The 19,684-nt window shown below is 34.4% G+C and overlaps 1 protein-coding gene across 1 annotated transcript in view; it reads left to right on the forward strand.

Moving 5' to 3' along the window:
- The first annotated feature begins 13,860 nt into the window (after positions 1-13,860).
- The window catches only part of SOX5 (SRY-box transcription factor 5), a 482,736-nt gene continuing 476,912 nt past the window's right edge, over positions 13,861-19,684 (forward strand). The window contains exon 1 of the mRNA XM_044679066.1: positions 13,861-13,994. Within this exon, the coding sequence (XP_044535001.1) occupies positions 13,957-13,994 (38 nt within the window). The 5' untranslated portion in view covers positions 13,861-13,956. The remainder of the gene's footprint in view (positions 13,995-19,684) is intronic.

Here is a 19,684-nt window from a genome sequence, read left to right on the forward strand (position 1 = left end):
TATCCTTAGCATCTTTCTTGCTGATCTTTATTCGTCTAGTTCTATAAAAGACATGTTGAATTATTCTGGTTTTACTGGATTTTTTTAATCTCGTAGGTTGGCAAGTCTTTTAAGTATTCAGACACTGTGCTACTTGGTCATACATATATACATATATATTAGACATATATAGATGTATATGGATAAAGAGAAACTGAGACAGAGAGAAACAAAGACACAGAGATAATAATGACATTTTTTTACCAGCTGGCAAAATGTTTAGAATACTGCCCTTCGAGTCAGGAAGATCTCAGTTCAAATTATGTCTCAAACATTTACTAGTTGTGTAACCTGAGCAAATCTCCTAGTCTGTCTCAAGCCTCAGTTTCCTCATATATGAAATGTGTATAATAACAGCACCCATCTCACATGATAGCTGTGAGAGTCAAATGATATGTATGAATCTCTTTGCAAACTTGAAAGTATTGTTTAAATGATAGCTATATATTTATAGTGCCTTTAAGCAAAATATAGTCTTTCTACTTATCAGATTTAGCTATATCTCTTTTTACTGTTACCTTGATCATGATTGCCATCCCTGCCTTTTTTTATTTTGAATTAAACTGAAGCGTAGTATATTCAACCATCACCCCAGTTTAACTATTTTCTGTCTTTATGTTACAAGATATAAACAACAAATTTTTAGAGGTTTACCTTCTCATCCATTCTGCCACTCATCTCCATTTTCTCCTTATTTTATGTAATTTAGTATACAGAGTTCCCCCCTCATCCCCCATCATCATTTTTGGGAACTATGTGATTCTTCAGCTTTCTGTTCTTGCCTTGTTTTCCAGGTAAGATTTTGTTTTGTTTTAAAAATGTAGTTACATCATCTATTCTCATTCTTTGGTCTTTGAATATTCCATAAAAAATGTCAATGAACCACTGAATTTCTTAGTTCTGTCTTCAAGTCTATTTTCCAGAGTCTACTTCTTTGATAAGATCATCCAGCTTCTAGTCTAAACTGCTTATTCGCCTTCCAAATTTTTCTTTCAGTTCTAATTCTGCTACTAATCCCTTCCTTCAGCTCTGCAATCATTTCTTTTAGCAGGCTTTCTATCTACTCTCACAATTGTTATGGCAAATCTTTTATCTTTTCTGGGGTTCTTATAATAATTATTACAGAATTATCATATTCTAGAATTTTATCTTGGGGTTCTCTTAATCTGTAGTATATTTCAATTCTGTTAGGAGTTTTCTTCTATTTGCTCATTTCTTCAATTTCTCCACTGAGGATGACTAAAAATATATATTCCCTTGAATTCCTCTCTGTCTTTCTGTGTCTGCCAGATTTATCTGAGCTGTGCAATTGCTGCTGTTACTATCATGCTGGCCCATTAGCACAGGGTCCAGCATGGGAAAGAAGTGCTGCTAGCAACAATGCAATGCAGGCAGTCCTCAATCTGAAATAGAGAAGAACAAACAATACTGGTAAAGGCTTCTTGGCCTTTCCCCTTCAACAGCATCTCCTATGGGGTAGATGTTGAGCTAATTTAAAGTGATTTCTGGTCCTTCCCCTTTTGATTTGGAACCAGATAGGATAGTAACTGAACTAAGTAAACATATCCTCAATGTCCTAATGAAATAGACATCTGGTGATCTAGGCCAATAACTTGATCTTATTGTTTTTCATTTTCGTTGTTTTGTTTTGTTTTTTTCTATTTTAAAATGGGGATTATCTTTATTGATCTTTTGTTTCAGTTAATGAAGCTTATTTCTATTATTGTTCTTGGAGCATATTTATGAAGTGTTTAGTATATTCTGGAGCCTTTCACATGTCTATCTTTAATAAAAGTTCTTCAATAATCTTTCTGATGGCCTTTTTGCTTACAATGAAGTCTACAAGATGAGATGGCAAAATATCCCATAAAATGAGTTTTATTGTGTCCTTTGTACTAGTTATGAAACCAAAACATCAGACTATTTTGTTTGCCTGTCTGAGGAGAAAACAATTATTCTCTTTTTCTATTCTCATGTCACTGCTATTGATTTAGTTTACCAACTAGTATTATTTCATTTCTTATAGGTCAAAGATCTCACCTTTGAAACAACAGTAGTTAAACTAAAGTTTATAATGTGTAGCTTCCTCTATCCCTTTTCCTGATACCTCACTACAGAAACTATTTGAACATTCACCAGATTAGGAAACAAGAAATTCTATGAGTTGAGGATATATTATATAATTTTTTCATATGTTTCCTACCCTATGTAAATCATATAACCATGTTATTTAGAAAGTGATTGGAATAAATTCTGAATGAATGGTTAAAATCTGATTGAGCCATTGTAGAAAGTTTATATATATATATATGAATTAAAAAGACCCCCCAACATAAATGAGTTAACAAATAAGCAAAAGGTATACCCACAGCAATTATATACCAAACAAATGGATATCTGATGAAGAGTAGAAATGCTTAAATTAGAAATTTGGTCAGGATAGATTCATGACTTGGTAATACTACTCAGGCATCAAATCCCTTCTGCTAGGTATAAAAGGTGAGGTGTTAATGGCTTAACCTCAAGGAGCAAAAAAAATCATTAAAATTTATAGTATTTATAGTATTTACTGTATCTTTGTCCTTAGAATTTCAAGACTCTTAGAGATCATTTAGTCTGGCTACCTCATTTTGCAGATGAGGAAATTAAAGCCCCAACTGTGAAAGTGATGTTAAGGTCATATAAGTGGTAAATAGTAATTTGAGATTATAAACCTTGAGCTTCTGACATCAGATTTAGGCACTTTTCAACATACCATAGTACTACATTTGGAGGTTGTTTTTTCTTTTTTTTAATTTTAGTTGTAACATCAACTGAAAAGAGCAACTTTGTGGCACAGTAGATAGGGGGCCCTGGGGCTAGGGTCAAGAATACTCATCTTCCTGAGTTCAGATCCGATCTAGTACACTTACTAGCTTTGTGACCTTGAGGAAGTCACTTAACCCTACTTGCTGCAGTCTCCTCGGCTATAAAATGTGCTGAAGAATAAAAGGGCAAACCATTCCAGTATCTTTGGCAAGAAAACCCCAAATGGGGTCATGAAAAATTAGATGTGACCAAAGACTGACTGAAAAACGCCATTTTTCCTAATGTCTCATATGTTTTATATATACATATATATATGTATATATGTTTTTTTTTGTTAGGAATCTTATATGTTTTTTGATTAGGAATCCTAAACCTATATTATGTATGTGCATATATAATATATGTTTAGGAAACTGATACATTTTTGGTTAGGAATTATTGCTTATTATTTTTACAGAATCCTATAATTTATCAATGAAAATGGTTTAAACTACATCTAAACATTTCCAAATGATAGCAAGAATTGCTGAAGTGCCTATCTGGAAACTATGGACTTTGAATAATAACTAAAAAAGTGACTTAGGTTTGATTTTTTTTAGGAAAATTTGGAGAAGGGAACCACAAGGATTCGATCCTCCCACAGATTCTAAGTCTGTTTTGCTGAACATGTAGACTGAGGAAAAAGTAATTGGAGCTCCCTGACTCATAGCCAGTATGGGCAATGGAGAAAGTTACCTAATTCTTTAAAGAAACTAGGGCTGAGAGTTTGTGGTGTCTCTGTCTCTTTTTAACATCATTTATTGAATTTGAGGTTACTTTTCAGAAATAACTGAGCATCTAGCACTTTGAAAAGACCAGCCTACTCAAATGGGGTGGTAAGAGTGGACCTTTGAGGTGCTTAGTAAAAAGCTCACAGATCTGTAGGGTGTTCGGGGAAGACTAGTAGCTCTGGTATGAGGGCTTGCTGAGCTCTTTCCAGGGCTTCTTCCCTCCTTTGGTTTCTACCTGCCACCCAGCTCTCATCTGTTGTTCCAAGAAACTGTGGCATGTGCAGTAGCCACATCCTGGTTAAACTATCTTGGCTGGTGGCCTAAATGAGTTTGAGGAAAAGTGTCAGACTTCAAACTAGTCAGTGAGTTAGGGGAATATTTATCCCAGGCATAGGAAGGTGGCTGAAGTAGCCACTTTGGAGACAGTGGCCTGACTTTAAAGAAGCCAAATCTTTGCACTGCATCCTGGGTTATCACCCGTTGTCTTGACTTTTGCCTTGCCACTGGACTTTGATGATTCTGAAAGTGAGAGTAAAGCTTGCCTCACTTAAATCCAGTTTATGCGCCAGTCGAAGGACATAACCAGGGATATCATTTTGGTCCTCTTCCAGGACAAACAACAATCAACCAATAGCCCAGTTGGCTCAAATAGGGTGGCAATAGTAGACCCTTGAGGTGCTTAGTGAAAAGTTTACAGATGTACAATAATTGTAAATTTCTTGAATAAAGGAATTTTTCTTTTAATTTTTCAATGTTATAAGTAGCAAATTGAGTAATTCAGCACTAGCGGAATGAGTTGAACTTTTTATAACTCCTCTATTTTTGTATTGTTATTTGGGGGAAGTTCAATTTCAAATATGTTGCTATGGTCTTGCATTTATATTTCATTAGTAACTTCAAATAATATATAATACAAGGTAAGATGTTTCCTAGCAAATACATCATGTTATATACACACGCACACATACATGCACACACGTAGAAGTCAAGATGATAGGCTATCTGTAAGTAACAGGAAGGAAGAAAAATATACTTAATAAACTGTTCATAGCCACATATTCTTAATAAACACTGGAATTTGCCAGAATTGTCTCCCAAGTGAAAGAAAAAGTACAAATTCATTTAAATATATATAAAATGTTAGAGATTCATGCCTGAAACTGTAGCTGAAAAGGAGTTAAATCTGAACTTGTTTATGATCTTAAGAGTTTCTGATATTCTCTTTGAGAATTTTCCAGCAGTGTTGTCTGGAACATCTTATATTTCCTCAGCCTGTGTGAGTCTCTTTTTTTATATTTGCAATAGAAACAACAAAAGCTCAAAAGCACACTTTTCCTACATTTATTTTACTTTCTATAGTACAGTTGGTGCAAAGACACAGAGAGAATGAAAATATAGTTTTAGGGTGTTTCTTTTGTTTAGCTTTTTTCTTTTTTAGAAGTTATATTTGTACCTCTATGAATTGTACCTCTAAGAAATATGATGTATTTGTGTTCTCCATCCATTTTTATATTCAAATAGTTTTTATTTGGTATATATTATTCACTTAATTTCTAGTTATGTCTCCCCATCTTTTTTATTTTCATATTCTTATTTACATTTTTGGGGTATTTTCTAGAGCTACATTAAGTTAAATTTTTAAATTTTTGTCCATTCATGTTAGAAATGAATTTCCTTGAATTCATCTCTTGAGCTTTCCATAACTAGTGGTATGTTTGTGTGTGTGTGTGTGTGTGTGTGTGTGTGTGTGTGTGTGTGTGTGTGTGTGTGTTTCAATTTGGAAGCAAATATTTGGCATTTCTTTTCTTTCTTGAAATCCTTAATATGAAGTACATGTGAAATTAGCAAAAGCATTTTATTTTCGTTATCATGTTTCAATCTTTCTATCCCACCATTTTAATCAATGTTTTACTCACTGGGGTACAGTTTTAAGTCATACTTGACCTATATTTTTTGGCTGCTATTGTGTTGGCTACTAACAGTAAAACCAGTTGGGATTTCATTAGTACTCGTGTATACAAAGATACACACTTAAAACAATGATCTGCACGCATTAAGTGTTTTATTTTTAGATTTAGAGGAGAGATGGCTTGGGATTATAAATAGAGAACTGGTCATTAGACAGTAAAGAACTGTATTCAAGTCATGCCTCTAACATTCATTGGCTAGTTAACCCTGAGAGAGGCAATTCTCTAAGACAATAAGTTGGATAGGGTAATTAATCACTAAGAAATAAAGAGATACTCTTTTGCCACTTGATGGGCTCCATATCAAAAGACAATATTTACAAATTTTCTTTAGCAAACTGTCAAGAAATTTTATTTAAAAAACCTTCTAAGTTCATTGGTTTAGAGCTAGAAGAATTTAGATGTTTTCTTGCCCATTCTACTCATTTTGTAGAATAGGAAACTAAAATACGGGGAAGTTGAATGACTTTTGCTGGGTCATAGAACTCCTCAAGTATTAGAGAAAGAATTTGAACCTAGGATTTGCTAATTCTAATTGCAATACTCTGTCTGTACTGTGGCATGAAAAGGACTGTTCATTTTTAAATATCAGTTTTAATATGCACTAGTTCAGTAGTCATACCATTATAATAACAATTCCAATTCTTGTTAAAAATGGAAGGTATAAAAATCTTCATAAGGAGTTGTGTATATTATTCATCCCAGATAAGCCTTCTTTATAGTCAATAATGGATTCTAGTGTTATTTAACTCTTTGATTACTATTTAGCTTTTCATTTTTGTATAGCCTGCCTCTTCCACTATATGGTAAACTTCTTGAAGGTAGGAATTATAGTTTCACATTAACCCTTTTTCCTTTCTCAACCTGACCTCCTGACCTAGTACCTGACACAGGCTAAAATATATCTTGTCTGCCTGAATGAATGATCTCCCTATATTTCCCAATTTCCTTGTATTATATCTTCCTGCTTATAAAAATACTCTTTGACTGAAATGACTCAAACTTGATTACTGGCAATGATATTTGAAAGATTGCAGAAGAAAAGAGAGATACCGTAGGATAGAAAAAGAGCAAATATTTTCCAAATTTTCAAAAAAAAAGGAGAAAATGGAATCTGCCAACCATATGCCAATGAAGCTGCCATTTGATGACGAAACTATAAAATATATTATTAGAGAAACGGTTAATGAACAACTACAAAAGGAAATGATAATTCCAAAGTGCAGGCATAGTTTCATAAAACAAAACTAATAAAAAGACTATGCCTGAAAAATCTTATTTCATTTTTGATAGGTTTACTAAATAGATAGACAGCAGAAAGTTATAAATATAGTTTACCTAGTTTTTAAATAAACATTTTGTAAAGCTTTATGTTGTTTTTGTGAAAAAGATGGAGCATAAGGAGTAAACAATAATTGTTGTTCAGTAATGTCTGACTCAATGACCTCATTTGTGGTTTTCTTGGGAAGGATATTTGGGTTGTTTACCATATTCTTGTCCAGCTCATTTGACAGATGAGGAAACTGTACCAAAAAGGTGGCCAAAGGGTGAAATGACTTGTTCAGGTTCATGCAGCTAGTACATATCTGAGACTGGATTTGAATTCATGTCTTCCTGTCATTAGTCCTAGAATTCTGTCTACTTTGCCACCTAGTTAGCTAGACAATTAAATCAATTCAGAACTAGTTGAATGGGCAGCAGAGTAACCTTTAATGATTTCATGACAGTTTGGGAAAAGATTTCCATTGGAGAGATTCAGGGATCTGTGCTTGGCTTATATTCTTTAACATATTTCTCAGAGACTTGGACACGATTATAACATTTTTAGTTGAGACAAAGATAATTGTGATAGCTACCCCATTAGAAGGATTCAAAAAGACCTTAAAGGGTTAAAAATTTGGGCTGAATCGAATAAGGCAAAATTTACTAGTAGTAAATATAAAATATCATACTTGGAATCAAGAAATTAAGATGCTAAAGAAGATGATTAAAAGATTGACTAAAAATTATCAAAATATTTTAATAAAGTGAAAGATTATCATGATTAAACATGTGATATAGCTACAAAAAAAGCTAAAGTGATGTTGAGACATATTCAGAGGCATAACCCATTGTACTATGTTCTGGTCAAGCTAAATCTGGAGTGTTGCACACTAAAATGATAATTTATCTTAATTGCTTTCAAATGCACTTTTATCCTTCATATCTGTTTATAAAATAGTTAATGCAAACTTTCATCAACCTAATAAATATCCTGATATTCAATTCCTTTTAAAAGTAACAGTTTATCTCATTGACTGACTGACTTTGTTGTTGTTCAGTTGTTTCAGTCATATCCGATTCTTTGTGACCCCTTTTGAGATTTTCTTGGCAAAGATAACTAGAATGTTTTGTCATTTCCTTCTCCAGCTCATTTTATAGATGAGACAAACGCAAATGGGGTTAAATGAATTGTCCTGGGTCACATTGGTAGGAAGTGTCTGAGGCCAGATTTGAATTTAGGAAGATGAGTCTCCCCAAATTCAGGCCCTGATATTCTCTCTACTGTGCCATGTGGTAACTGACAAGAATACTCCTTATAGCATGATAGAATGCACTTGATTTTTTTTCCCTTAGAGCTTTTACTTTACCAATTTTCATTTTCTTTTTATTCCCTCACTTAACTTGGTAGATTTTCATTGATTTATCTTATTCTGTATCCCCATTCCTTTCTCACTGGTGAGCCAATAAGTCTCCAGTGAAGTGCCTTAGAGATCTGTGGTATTTAGAATTTATAGCAATGACATAGATGAAAGCATTGGCAATAACTTATTGATTCTTTAAATTACAGAAAGCTTGTACATGGTAGTGATCACACTAGAAACAAGTGTCAGATTCTCAAAAAGATCTAGACCATCTGTATAACTGGAATGAATATAATATAATAAAATTCAGCAGAAACATATGGAAAGTCTAATACCTGGGTTCAAAAAAATCAACTTTCTAATTATGAGATTGCTTATATATACTTCAAAAAAGTTATAAACATTTTTGTGGACTAAAAGCTTAATAGGATTCAAACATGTGATGAAAACCAAAAAGCCAGTGCATTCTCTGCATTGTTCTAGGACTGAAGAGATTATTGTCCCCTTGTACTAGGCTCTTGTCAGGCCACATCTGAAGAATTGAGTCTACTTCTGTGTACCACACCTATGGAAGGACAATTAGAAGGCATACACCTTACCTTATGATCTAGAGATGGGCAAGTGTAAAGATGTCCTTGAATCTATGCCACCTGAGAATGAACATTCTTAGAGAACAGAAGGCTGGTGTGTGAGGGTTGTGGGGAGGAAGGGAGAAGGCATGGGATTATATGAGAGCCGTCTTCAAAAACATGAGGAGCTATCATATGGGAGAAAGATTTGATCCATTCTGTGGAGCCAAGAAGAGAGAAATAGGAACTATAGAAAGTAAAAGCTGCAAAGACTCCAATTTAATTTAAACATAAAGACAAACTTCCTATTAGAGCCACAAAAAGTGGCATTACCTGTCTCAGAAAGTAGTAGATACTCCCTCACCGGGTACCTACAAGCAAAGGCAGCATGCTTTTTTTTTGTGGACTTCACAGTCACCAAAGTCCTTTCCAAATCTGAAATTCTGTGACTGGAAATCAGAGAACTCAGAAGTCAAACTTCATAGTTCAGGTAGTTTTTATAAATAGCAATTTATGAGATAATACTCTCTCTCTAGAGGCCTTGGGAATACTGTATACTCTGTATGCATTTTATAAATTATCTTGAACATTTGTCTAATTGTGAAGTGTTTTCCCTGTTTATTTGAAGAGTAAAGAACAATATTGATAATATTAAGGGACAAATCACTTCTTATTTTTTCATTAGAATATTTTTCAGGGGACTGCTTGGTAGCTCAGTGGAATGAGAGCCAGGAGGTCCTAGGTTCAAATCTGGCCTCAGCTACTTCCCAGACATGTGACCCTGGGCAAGTCACTTAACTCCCATCGCCTAGCCCTTACCACTCTTCTGCCTTGGAGCTAATACACACTTTTGACTCCAAGACGGAAGGTAAGGGATTAACCCCCCCCCCAAAAAAAAAAAGAATACTTTTCCATGGTTACATGATTCGCCCCACACCCCGCTCTTTCTTCTACCCTCTGGAATCCAACAAGCAACTCCACTGGGTTACACATGTTCAAATTCTATTTCCATATTATTCATATTTTCAGTAGAGTGATCATTTATTATCAAAACCCCAATCATATCCATCTCGAACCATCTGTGTTTCTGCTCCTACTGTTCCTTCTCTGGATGTGAATAGTGTTCTTTCTCTTATGTTCCTCTGGATTGTCCTGGATCATTGCATTGCTACTAGTAGAGAAATCTATTACATTCGATTTTGCCATGTTTCAGTCTCTGTGTACAATGTTCTCCTGATTCTGTTCCTTTTGCTCTGCATCAATTCCTGGAGGTCTTTCCAGTTCACGTGGAATTCCTCCAGTTCGTTATTCCTTTCAGCACAATAGTATTCCATCACCAGCAGATACCACAATTTATTCAGCCATTCCCCAATTGATGGACACCCCCATATTTTCCAATTTTTGCCACCATAAAGAGTGAGGCTATGAATATTTTTGTACAAGTCTTTTTCCTTATTATCTCTTTTGGGGTGTAAGTCCAGCAGTGGTATGGCTGGATCAAAGGGTAGACATTCTTTTAAAGTCTTTTGCACATAATTCCAAATTGCCCTCCAGAATGGTTGGATTAATTCACAACTCCACAAGCAGTAGATTAATGTCCCAATTTTGCCACATCCCCTCCAACATTTATCACTTTACTGCCATATTGGTCAGTCTGCTAGGTGTGAGGTGGTACCTCAGAGTTGTTTTTATTTGCATTTTTCTAATCAAAAGGGATTTAGTATGCTTTTTCACGTGCTTATTGATAGTTTTTATTTCTTCATGTGAAAACTGCCTATTCATGTCCCTTAACCATTTGGTGATTGGGGAATGGCTTGATTTTTTGTAGATTTTACTTAGTTCCTTATATATTTGGGAAATTAAACCTTTGTCAGAGAGTTTTGTTATAAAATGTTTTCCCAGTTGAACAAATCACTTCTAAGTAATAACTGATATGCTAAAAAAGAGATTATTTGGATCACCTAGGACAAAACAGTGATATTATACAAAACAAAACTACTGGAACATTTTGAGCCTTATATCCCTTCTACTAGGACTATTCCAAAATCTAATAGTGATGTCAATTTGCTTCCAAGGACTCAAGTGGGGAAAAAGAATCTCATACTAGTTAACTAGTGGTTAGAATTATTCTTTCTACTTAATGAACACAGTATTGGGTATGAACACCAATGCAAGTATCAGATTGAAAAATAATCTATTTCTGAATAATTTGAAAGCTCCTTAAAAGGGAATCATCATCATCTTGGGGTTCTCATTTTAGTACTGATCAATTCCATGTAACATGGCTCAAAATTTTAAGAAGGCAGGGAAAAGGACATTTGGCTCCTGGTACTAACATAGCCACTAATCTACTGATTGATTTTGGACAGTCTCTTGAAAAATCTTTGCCAACATTGTGGGTATGGCTCTATGGCCAACATTTTCTTAGCTCAGGTTCAATGTTGTAATGAAATGAGTCACTCAAGAGTCACTGAGCATTTAATAAAAGTAGAGGTTTACCTAACACAGCAAGGGTATGCTACAAAGATACAATGGTACTGAACTTCTCTGGACAAAGCTTTCCCCATCTCCCTCTGGAAATGCATATAGCAAGTTGCTTATTGGGATCTCTTGTGGTCTCAGCACCCCCAAGTCTGAGAGGTGCCAACTACATGAGGTTGGGATCTTTTATGCCCCCAGAACAGGAAGCTGTGTTAGGAAACTGCTCTTTCTGTCATAATCCCCATGTTTCTCTATCTTCAAATTAGGGGTAAGAAAACCTACTTTTAACTACCTTGTATTGCTATTTCTAAGATAGCAGATATGAAAGTGACAAACTTACAAGATGCTGTGTAAATCTGAAATGCTTCAAAAAAAGGATTGTTTTATTGAGGGGCAGTATAGCATAATGGATAGCAAGGAACTAAAGAGACCCAAGTTCATGTCTCGTCTCTGCTATATACGGACAATCACTTTACTCGAGTCACTTTAACTTGTTTTGTAGGCAATGTTCTAAGATTTTAATGTGTAGAAAATGTGCTTCCTGGCATTCAAAGCAGCATTTTCTTTACCTGAGATTTCCCTATTACTAGGTCTAGTATTGATCCTAACATGTTTATTACACGAAGGTCTCCTTCAAGCATCTCCTTATTATACTCTAGCCTATCCTAGGACTCTGGTTATGATAAGAAATAAATCCCATCCAAGAAAATGCTTATAATAATAGTTTGGGGACTTAATGTTTTAGACACCTAAAACTTTCATTCATATAATTCTTTACATTAATCTTCAGTATGTGGTACAAATAAAATTGGCTGGTGTTGTATTGAAAATAAGCTCTTAGGGCACCAAAGATACTTAAATGGCCATAATGTCTTTAAAACACAGTTTGCATCAGACTCAGAAGAACTTTTAATTTTTACCTATCCTGCTGACCTTCTAGATTAGCGTTGTAGATGCAGCCAGAGGTGGTAACTGTAGCAAGACAGAGCAAGCTGGGGCCACACAACTAAGCAGCTTGCCTTTTGGTTATTATCTCCCTTTCTATCTTTATACTGTACAATGTCTCCTTGCTCTCCCCCTCAGTCCCTTTTCCCTTGCTCCCCTTCTTAACTTCTGCTCCCCCTCCTATTTTTTTTTTTTTGGCTTTGCTCTGCTAATAAGAAAAAGTGAGACAAGATTCCCAAATTAGGCAAGTTTATAAAATCTGATTTAAAAAAAATAATTTCTGTAATACACAGCCCTAATTCCTTATATTTTGCTACCTACCCCCCAAAACAAATCATTGGTTGATGTTTTGAGTTGTCTCTAATCTTTTTCAAGGCAAAGAATATCTTTTAGCTTAATTCTGAACAAAATATATATAGACTCTTAAAAACCAATAGGTTAAACTATTATTACTCCAACATTATTTTTCTAGACATTATTTCATTAAAAAAAAAAAAAAAGATTTGAGACCAGTTGCTAAAAAGAATCTTGAATTAAAATAACCACCACTATCCTTTTCTCTTCTTCCAACTAAACCCATCCCCAAAACATATAACCCTCCATTTTTGTCACATTTCCTGTTAACTGCTTTGCCAAGGTAGATGATAATTCTGCATTTTTGTTGTGAATGATTTAACTATGTAATAGCATGTTCAAATCAACATTAATTTTGATTAGAGATTACAGTCAATAAACAGAGGTATATGAACATATATTTACATATGTGCATTTATATATATATGCATATGTACACACATATACATCTGTATGTTTGTATGCTTTATGCAAGATTCAAGGGGAAAATTAAAAGATAAAGTATGGTTAGTGTATCTTATGCTCTTACTGCCAACCATATCAATGAATTTTCATCATATGAATAGCTTGTTTAAGATTGGAATTACAAAATAAATCTATCAGTATAAAAAGGTTAAAAATTGATAGCTGCTATTTTAGGAGTTATGTGAATGTGCGTGTGTCATTGTGTATGTCTAAAAAAGTAAACTTGCTGTCTGCCTGTCGCCAGGAAAAAAAAAAGTGGGACCTAATCAAACCACTGTGGGGTCAACCCTTGTGGTTTTAAAGGCCCTTAATGTTGTCCAGCTGCAAAATAAAAGGAATTGGGAGGGGAAGTTGGAAGGAGTGGGGGGTGGGGGGGCTGGTGGAAAAGAACAGGGAGTCTGGCTTTTATTTTTTTTAAAGTGAGTTCAGTGCCAGCCTGGACATTGGCTGTGCAGACTATTGAGCCATTGTCTGCTCCATTTCCAGAATAGCCCCCAGTTAATCACTTCGGCTTTGAAGGGAATTTCCTCGTGGAATTCTCCACAGAAAATCTAATCAACTGACCTGCCCTCTCAACAATGGAAGGCTTTTTTTTTCTCTCTTTCCCTTATTGGGGCGGACTCTGTAATGTAGCCTTTTGTGCAGAATGAACCCTCCCAGTTGGAGTGGAGGGAGAGAGAGAGGAAGAGAGGCAGAGAGGGAGAGAGAGAGAGAGAGAGAGAGAGAGAGAGAGAGAGAGAGAGAGAGAGAGAGAGAGAGAGAGAGAGAGAGAGAGAGAGAGAGGAAGAGGGAGGGAGGGAGGGAGAGGGGGGAAGAAGAGAAGAGAGGAGAGGAGAGAATCAATTGGTTTAGAGGGTTTGGACTCACTTGACAGGTTCAGTTGGAGACGATCATAGGTGGCTGCTGTGACAAAGGGAAATTGTGCTTTTCCAGCATGCTAACTGACCCTGATTTACCTCAGGAGTTTGAAAGGTGAGTTGAGTTGTTTTGTTTTGGATGTTATTTTTTTTTTAATATGAAAGTATAACTCTCCCATTTTACAGGCTCAGAATCAGTTGTGAAATGCTCTTTAAAAATCATGCTTGCCGGAGAAGCTTTTATATGATTCTATATGTTAGTTGAGTCTTCTTGTTGTTTTCTGAACCAAATTAAAGGCATTTACAAAGTCCTTAAGCTTGCTATTGATGGATTTAGGTTTAGTCCTGTAACAGAGATTTTAATGAACATTAAGCATCATACCCCACTCTTCTCCTTTCTTCCTCTAAATCGTTTTTTTTTTTTTTAATTCAGAGCACTCACATTTTCAGCATCTCTGTCTCAGATGTAATTTCTGGGATGACAGAGGAATTTGAGGATGATTAGAACTAAGGCTTTAAGTTCCTGCAAAACTTTGGAAGTAGCTCCATAAAGCACATGACCTTTTGTTGATATAAGAGAACAGGGTGTGCATTTTTTTTAAGTCAAGTTAACATCACAACAATCCATCAGGAGATCTTTTTTTTTTTGAATGTCAAAAAAGTGAAACACTAATGATTCCTAAGTTTTAGTGGACACTTTTTGCTCTGGTTGTCGAAAGCTCAATTTTGATTTACGATGTTTCCTTCTTTTGCCAAGACAGGAGCATGTGTATGTGGAATTAAGTTGTTACTATTGAGAAAAGTATTTTTAGCTGCTTTAGTTTTGTATTATTTCGAGTTGAGTTGGGCTTTCAAAGATGTTAGTTCTCTTCACGTGCATACTGTAATTTTTAAAATTCTTTATTCTTACTCTACCACAAGTTCAATTTTTGGGGGAAACTATAAATAGGATCATGTTTGCCATTTAAAATAATTCAAACTTTGCATTCTCTTTGGTGATTTTTTTTACTCTAAAAAAAGACAGGATGCATGATACATAGGCTATATTTTTTTTCATTTTCATGAAAGCTACCTTCTGTATAAACATTTGTTGTATCTGACTATGCAATGCAAGCTAGGTGCTAGACCAGCTGGTTAAAAATATGCTAAGTCAAGCTGTTCATCGCTCAAATGACTGAATTTGATATGAAAAGGCGAAAAAAGAAAGACAAAGATTAAAACATTTTAAGATTGCAGCAAATCAGTGAGCAATGGAGATGAAATAGATTACTGAGAGTAAAATACATCTTGATTGTACTTATATATCAGGGTGCAGGATGTGAAATTACAGAGCAAATTAAAACAGCAAAAAATATACTTTAGCATTAGTTTCCTTATTTTTCTTCCCACTGAGGGTTTTCTTGACCAGATACCCTCATTTAAATAGCTGAACTTCCTTAGTGGCTTTATTTTATATTATGATATTTTCTCACTATAATTTAGCAACTTCTTAAAATGTTAACATTTTACTTGGGAAGAATGCTTTATTTTATAGACCCAGATTTGTTATTTATCCTGGAAATTATTAGTGCTTGAAGTAGTGAATACTTTCCTAATTCAACAGAGTAACAGCTCCCTATGTGGTACAGAGTAAGAGTTAAACTATAATATTCTTTAACTATAATTGTATGTTAAGAAAACGATACTGGCAATCTGATTTGTAAGCCAGTTAAATGATTCTTACAAAAGATAGTTACATATTAAAAGGTTATATTCTATGTCTATATATAGGGAAGCTTTCCTTCTGTCAACTTTATTTGTATTTTTTTCATTCATCTCCTTTTGAGTTAATTAAAAACTCCGACCCCCAACCCCCAAATTCTTAAGCCAGAATCTCTTTAACATTTTACTCCTGGCTCATGTTTCATTTTTGCCATCACTCAGGGGCATGCACTTCTCACTGACTGGTTAAATAAGCAAATGGTAATCAATAGTGTTGGTATTCTTGCCGACAGATTTAAAAATATTAACAACTCAAATATTTTTTAAAGCTGTCCCATGATATAAGAGGTCTTAATTAGAATTGGTAATACAACCCTAAATCTTCATAACTCATTACTCTCTGTTTATATTATGAGTATACAGGTAAATGTCTCTATAATAATAGGTTATGTAGTACATATCATGTGGCATTGATGACCTTCATATAAAAAGAAAATTCAAAAAATGGTGTATAATGTAGCTACACTATCACATGTGTTTAGATGAGATTTTTTTCTGTTTTTTAGATTATTTGTAACTATTTCCATATAAGTTGCTTATATTGCACACAAATACCTGCCATAGGGGATTTTTAAAAATTAACAATCACCCATGAACCTATAAAAGAAGGCTGCTAAAATAACTTGTGAAATAGATCAATGAAGTGAACAAAGTTATTTGCTTTTAGTTTTGTCATACTAGAAATAGAAGTTATGTCATCTTAGACTATTTCCATTGAAGGATTTCTATCTTTCATTGTTCTCCCAAACCTCCATATTGTTTTGAAACTTTAGAGAATAGTTACAGCCTGTATAATTAAAAGTTAAATGTTGAGATGACAACTGTTTGATTTGGATTGGTATGCAACTGTGATAACAGCTCTGGAGATGAAAATGGTCAGCACTATTATTTAAACAATTGTTAATTCATTCAAAAGTGGTAACAATTGCAGAGGCTATTAAGAATTGTCCTTCAGGATTCATTTGAAGTTTCCTAAACTGAACAGTCTTCTCTAAAAAGTAAAGTGAGTTACACCCTTTAGTTTTTATTTGCAAGTAGTCACTCCCCTAACTAAAATGATAATGTAGACTGCACATGGGGATGGGAATCAGGGAAGCATTTCTAAAGAATTCTTGGAAATATTGCAATTAGGACCTGTTATGTCTTACTTCTTAGAGTCAGTATAATTGACAGCGTGCACTATATGGTAATAGCTATCACATTAAATGCTCACTAGAACTCTCACAATATAAACCTTTGTAGACTTGTAGATATGTTCATGTAATTAACTACTAGCGAATCTGACTTGGTTGCTTTTTTAAGAACTCTGCATGTCCATTTAAAAATACAAGGAGCTACCAAATAATTATTAAAACCTTTTTATGTTTTTGTGACATTGATAAATGAGAAAATGAATATTTTACATGGTCATACATATATTTACATGCCATGTCTCTCTTTTAAACCTTATAAAGTCTGTGTATATATAACATGCAACAGTTTGATAACTAAGTTACTAGACTTTTCTCTGATGTTATGTTAGTGCTTAATTATCAAGTGTGAAATGATTGCTTAAGAAGAAAGGGGCTCTTGATGTCTGTGGAGGGTAAAAATGAAACCAGGTTAAATATTTGGTGTCACCTATTTAGTGGTATCTTTCAAAACTGGTACAGACTGGAGTGTCTGGACAGCTAGATGGGGAGCGAATGACTACAGGACAAAACGTCTATGATAGGAGGATAAGAAATGGGCTTAGCTTTGTTCATTTTAGGTCTACACCAAATTTAGTTGAATTTTTTGTCGACGCTTTTCTGAAGCAAAAATAATTTCCTCATTAGAATACTTTCAAATATATTTCTTGCAAAAATATGCAAGAAACTTTTATAAGTTGGTTATCCTAATACATATTGTTTGGAAATGATTGCCTGTTTCATAGATAAACACAACAGAGCATCTCTTCAGTGACAGTGTTAGAGCATTAACATTTGCACATAAGCATCAGAATTTCAGAACTCACCTTCCATTATTAAGGCAAACTTCTTCAGTTTGCATAATTATTCATATATTTAATTTGTTCATAAAGTAAGAGATGAAAAGGAGATCTCTAAATTGGATGCAAAGGAAAGTTATAGTTTTATATTCTTGGGCTCAGAATATGTTTCCAAGGTATTCTGCTTTGTTCATTTCATTTGTTGTACTTATGCTTGTTTATAGAGGAAAAGTTGACATAAAATATTACAGATTTTGAATAATTTACCACTACCTGGAAGGGAGCTTTAAGTTCATAATGCAACATACAGGAGAGAAGGAGTGAAAATGAAGGACTTACTAGGATTGTGTTCTTGATGAATATCAAGAGCATCTAAGAGTTAAAACATTAAGCAGCATCTTGTGGTGTTCGTTATGCATTAAATTTGATAGATGTAGAAATATGTGAGGGTCATTGTCACTTTTCACTTTTGCAGAGTTCTTGTATCAGAGCCCATAGACATAATGAGCACATGATAAAGTATTTTTACCTGTTCTTAGGGAGATTTTACTAAGAAGTGTATATACAACTTGCGTGAGAGCCAAATAAGACCTGTTCTGTTACTTAAGCACATTATTCTTCCATAGAGTTGGGAACTGTTTCAAATGGATTAAATTCATAATGCATTTAGAAAGTGGAATTACATCTATGGGTAAAGTCTGATTTTTATTGCTTACTCTTCCCACTATTCATTTTTCAGCAACCTAATGATTATATAGTGTGCTGAAAATGCACATTATGTAGGTTGAATGTTTCTCCATTTACAAACTAGGTAAATAACTATAACTGATGGCTTTTCTTTTTTCTTTCATAATTTGTTAGTTATTTATAATTTGAGTCTGGTTGCTCTGTTCTATTAACACAGATCCTGTCAATATGTAGTAAATGTGAATCTCATACATTGGTGTTAAGTGAAAAAAGTGTTTCATAATTTTAGTGTGGCATTTCCATTAAAACAGAAATAAGAAGCTCCTCAAAATCAAGCAGCAAATTTTATTTATCATATCTATATGTTTTAGATGGCATTTCATTATGTATTATGTTGTCAATTACTCATAATAAAATAATAATTGTGAGCTCTAGATGGACCTACTCAGATGATACTTACTTGTGAAACAACTTTTAAAAATATTTTACTATAGTTATACTTTTAATACTTGGGCAAGTTAAATAGAATTCCTAATATCCTTTGACAGCATTCACTGACAGCAGATCAGAGTTGAAGATGTTGAAACTTTGACCATTTGCTATTTAGGATTCTTATTAATTCTGTCCCTTCGTCCCCAAGTCTATAACCTCTTTTCAACTACCACTAGCATAACCTATTCATCTTTACAGAGTAAGTTCTTAAGCCCTGAATTTCCTCTAAAGAGGAAATTGTTCTAGTTGTCTAGTTCTAACTGTCCAATAGGGGTTTGTTTTGAGCACCACAGTCAGTATCCATTCCCTCTAGAGACTGAGAGTAAAACCTCAGCGGTACTCCCAGGCTTTGCCAGTCTGAGTCGTTAGAGACTCAAAGTTGTTCCCAATCTTCTGCGCCTCCACTGTAGCACTGAATTCTACTCAGTGGACTGCGGAGGACCAGGCAGAAACAAGATCTAGAAGAATTCTGGTGAGAACTGTTTATGGGGATATGGTATTTTAAAAGAATGTAGTAAACAAACAGAATTGTGGCATAAACAAAGATAATTAGCATAAACAATATCATTTTAGGACAGGTGGTTTAAAAAAACAAACACAACAAAAAACCCAAATATGAACCCAACTTGAATGCTGCCAGTTTGGAACCACTGAACCTTAATCTGTACTTCATGAGATTTGCCCAGGTTTGTTGATAAACTTGTCAACATGCTTTTGCTTTTCCTTTTGTAAAATTTTCCGGTCATTATGCCCTTTTGTCACCCATCTTGAAAGTAATTAATCTGTTACAAGGTGGTGTAATGACTTTTTTACCCATAAAACATGACAGAAGTAAAATTAAAAACAAAAGCTGGTGACTGTTCATAGACACTTGAAATGAGCTTTGAACAATAAAT

This window comes from Gracilinanus agilis, chromosome 5 (genome assembly GCF_016433145.1).
Source record: "Gracilinanus agilis isolate LMUSP501 chromosome 5, AgileGrace, whole genome shotgun sequence".
NCBI lineage: Eukaryota > Metazoa > Chordata > Mammalia > Didelphimorphia > Didelphidae > Gracilinanus > Gracilinanus agilis.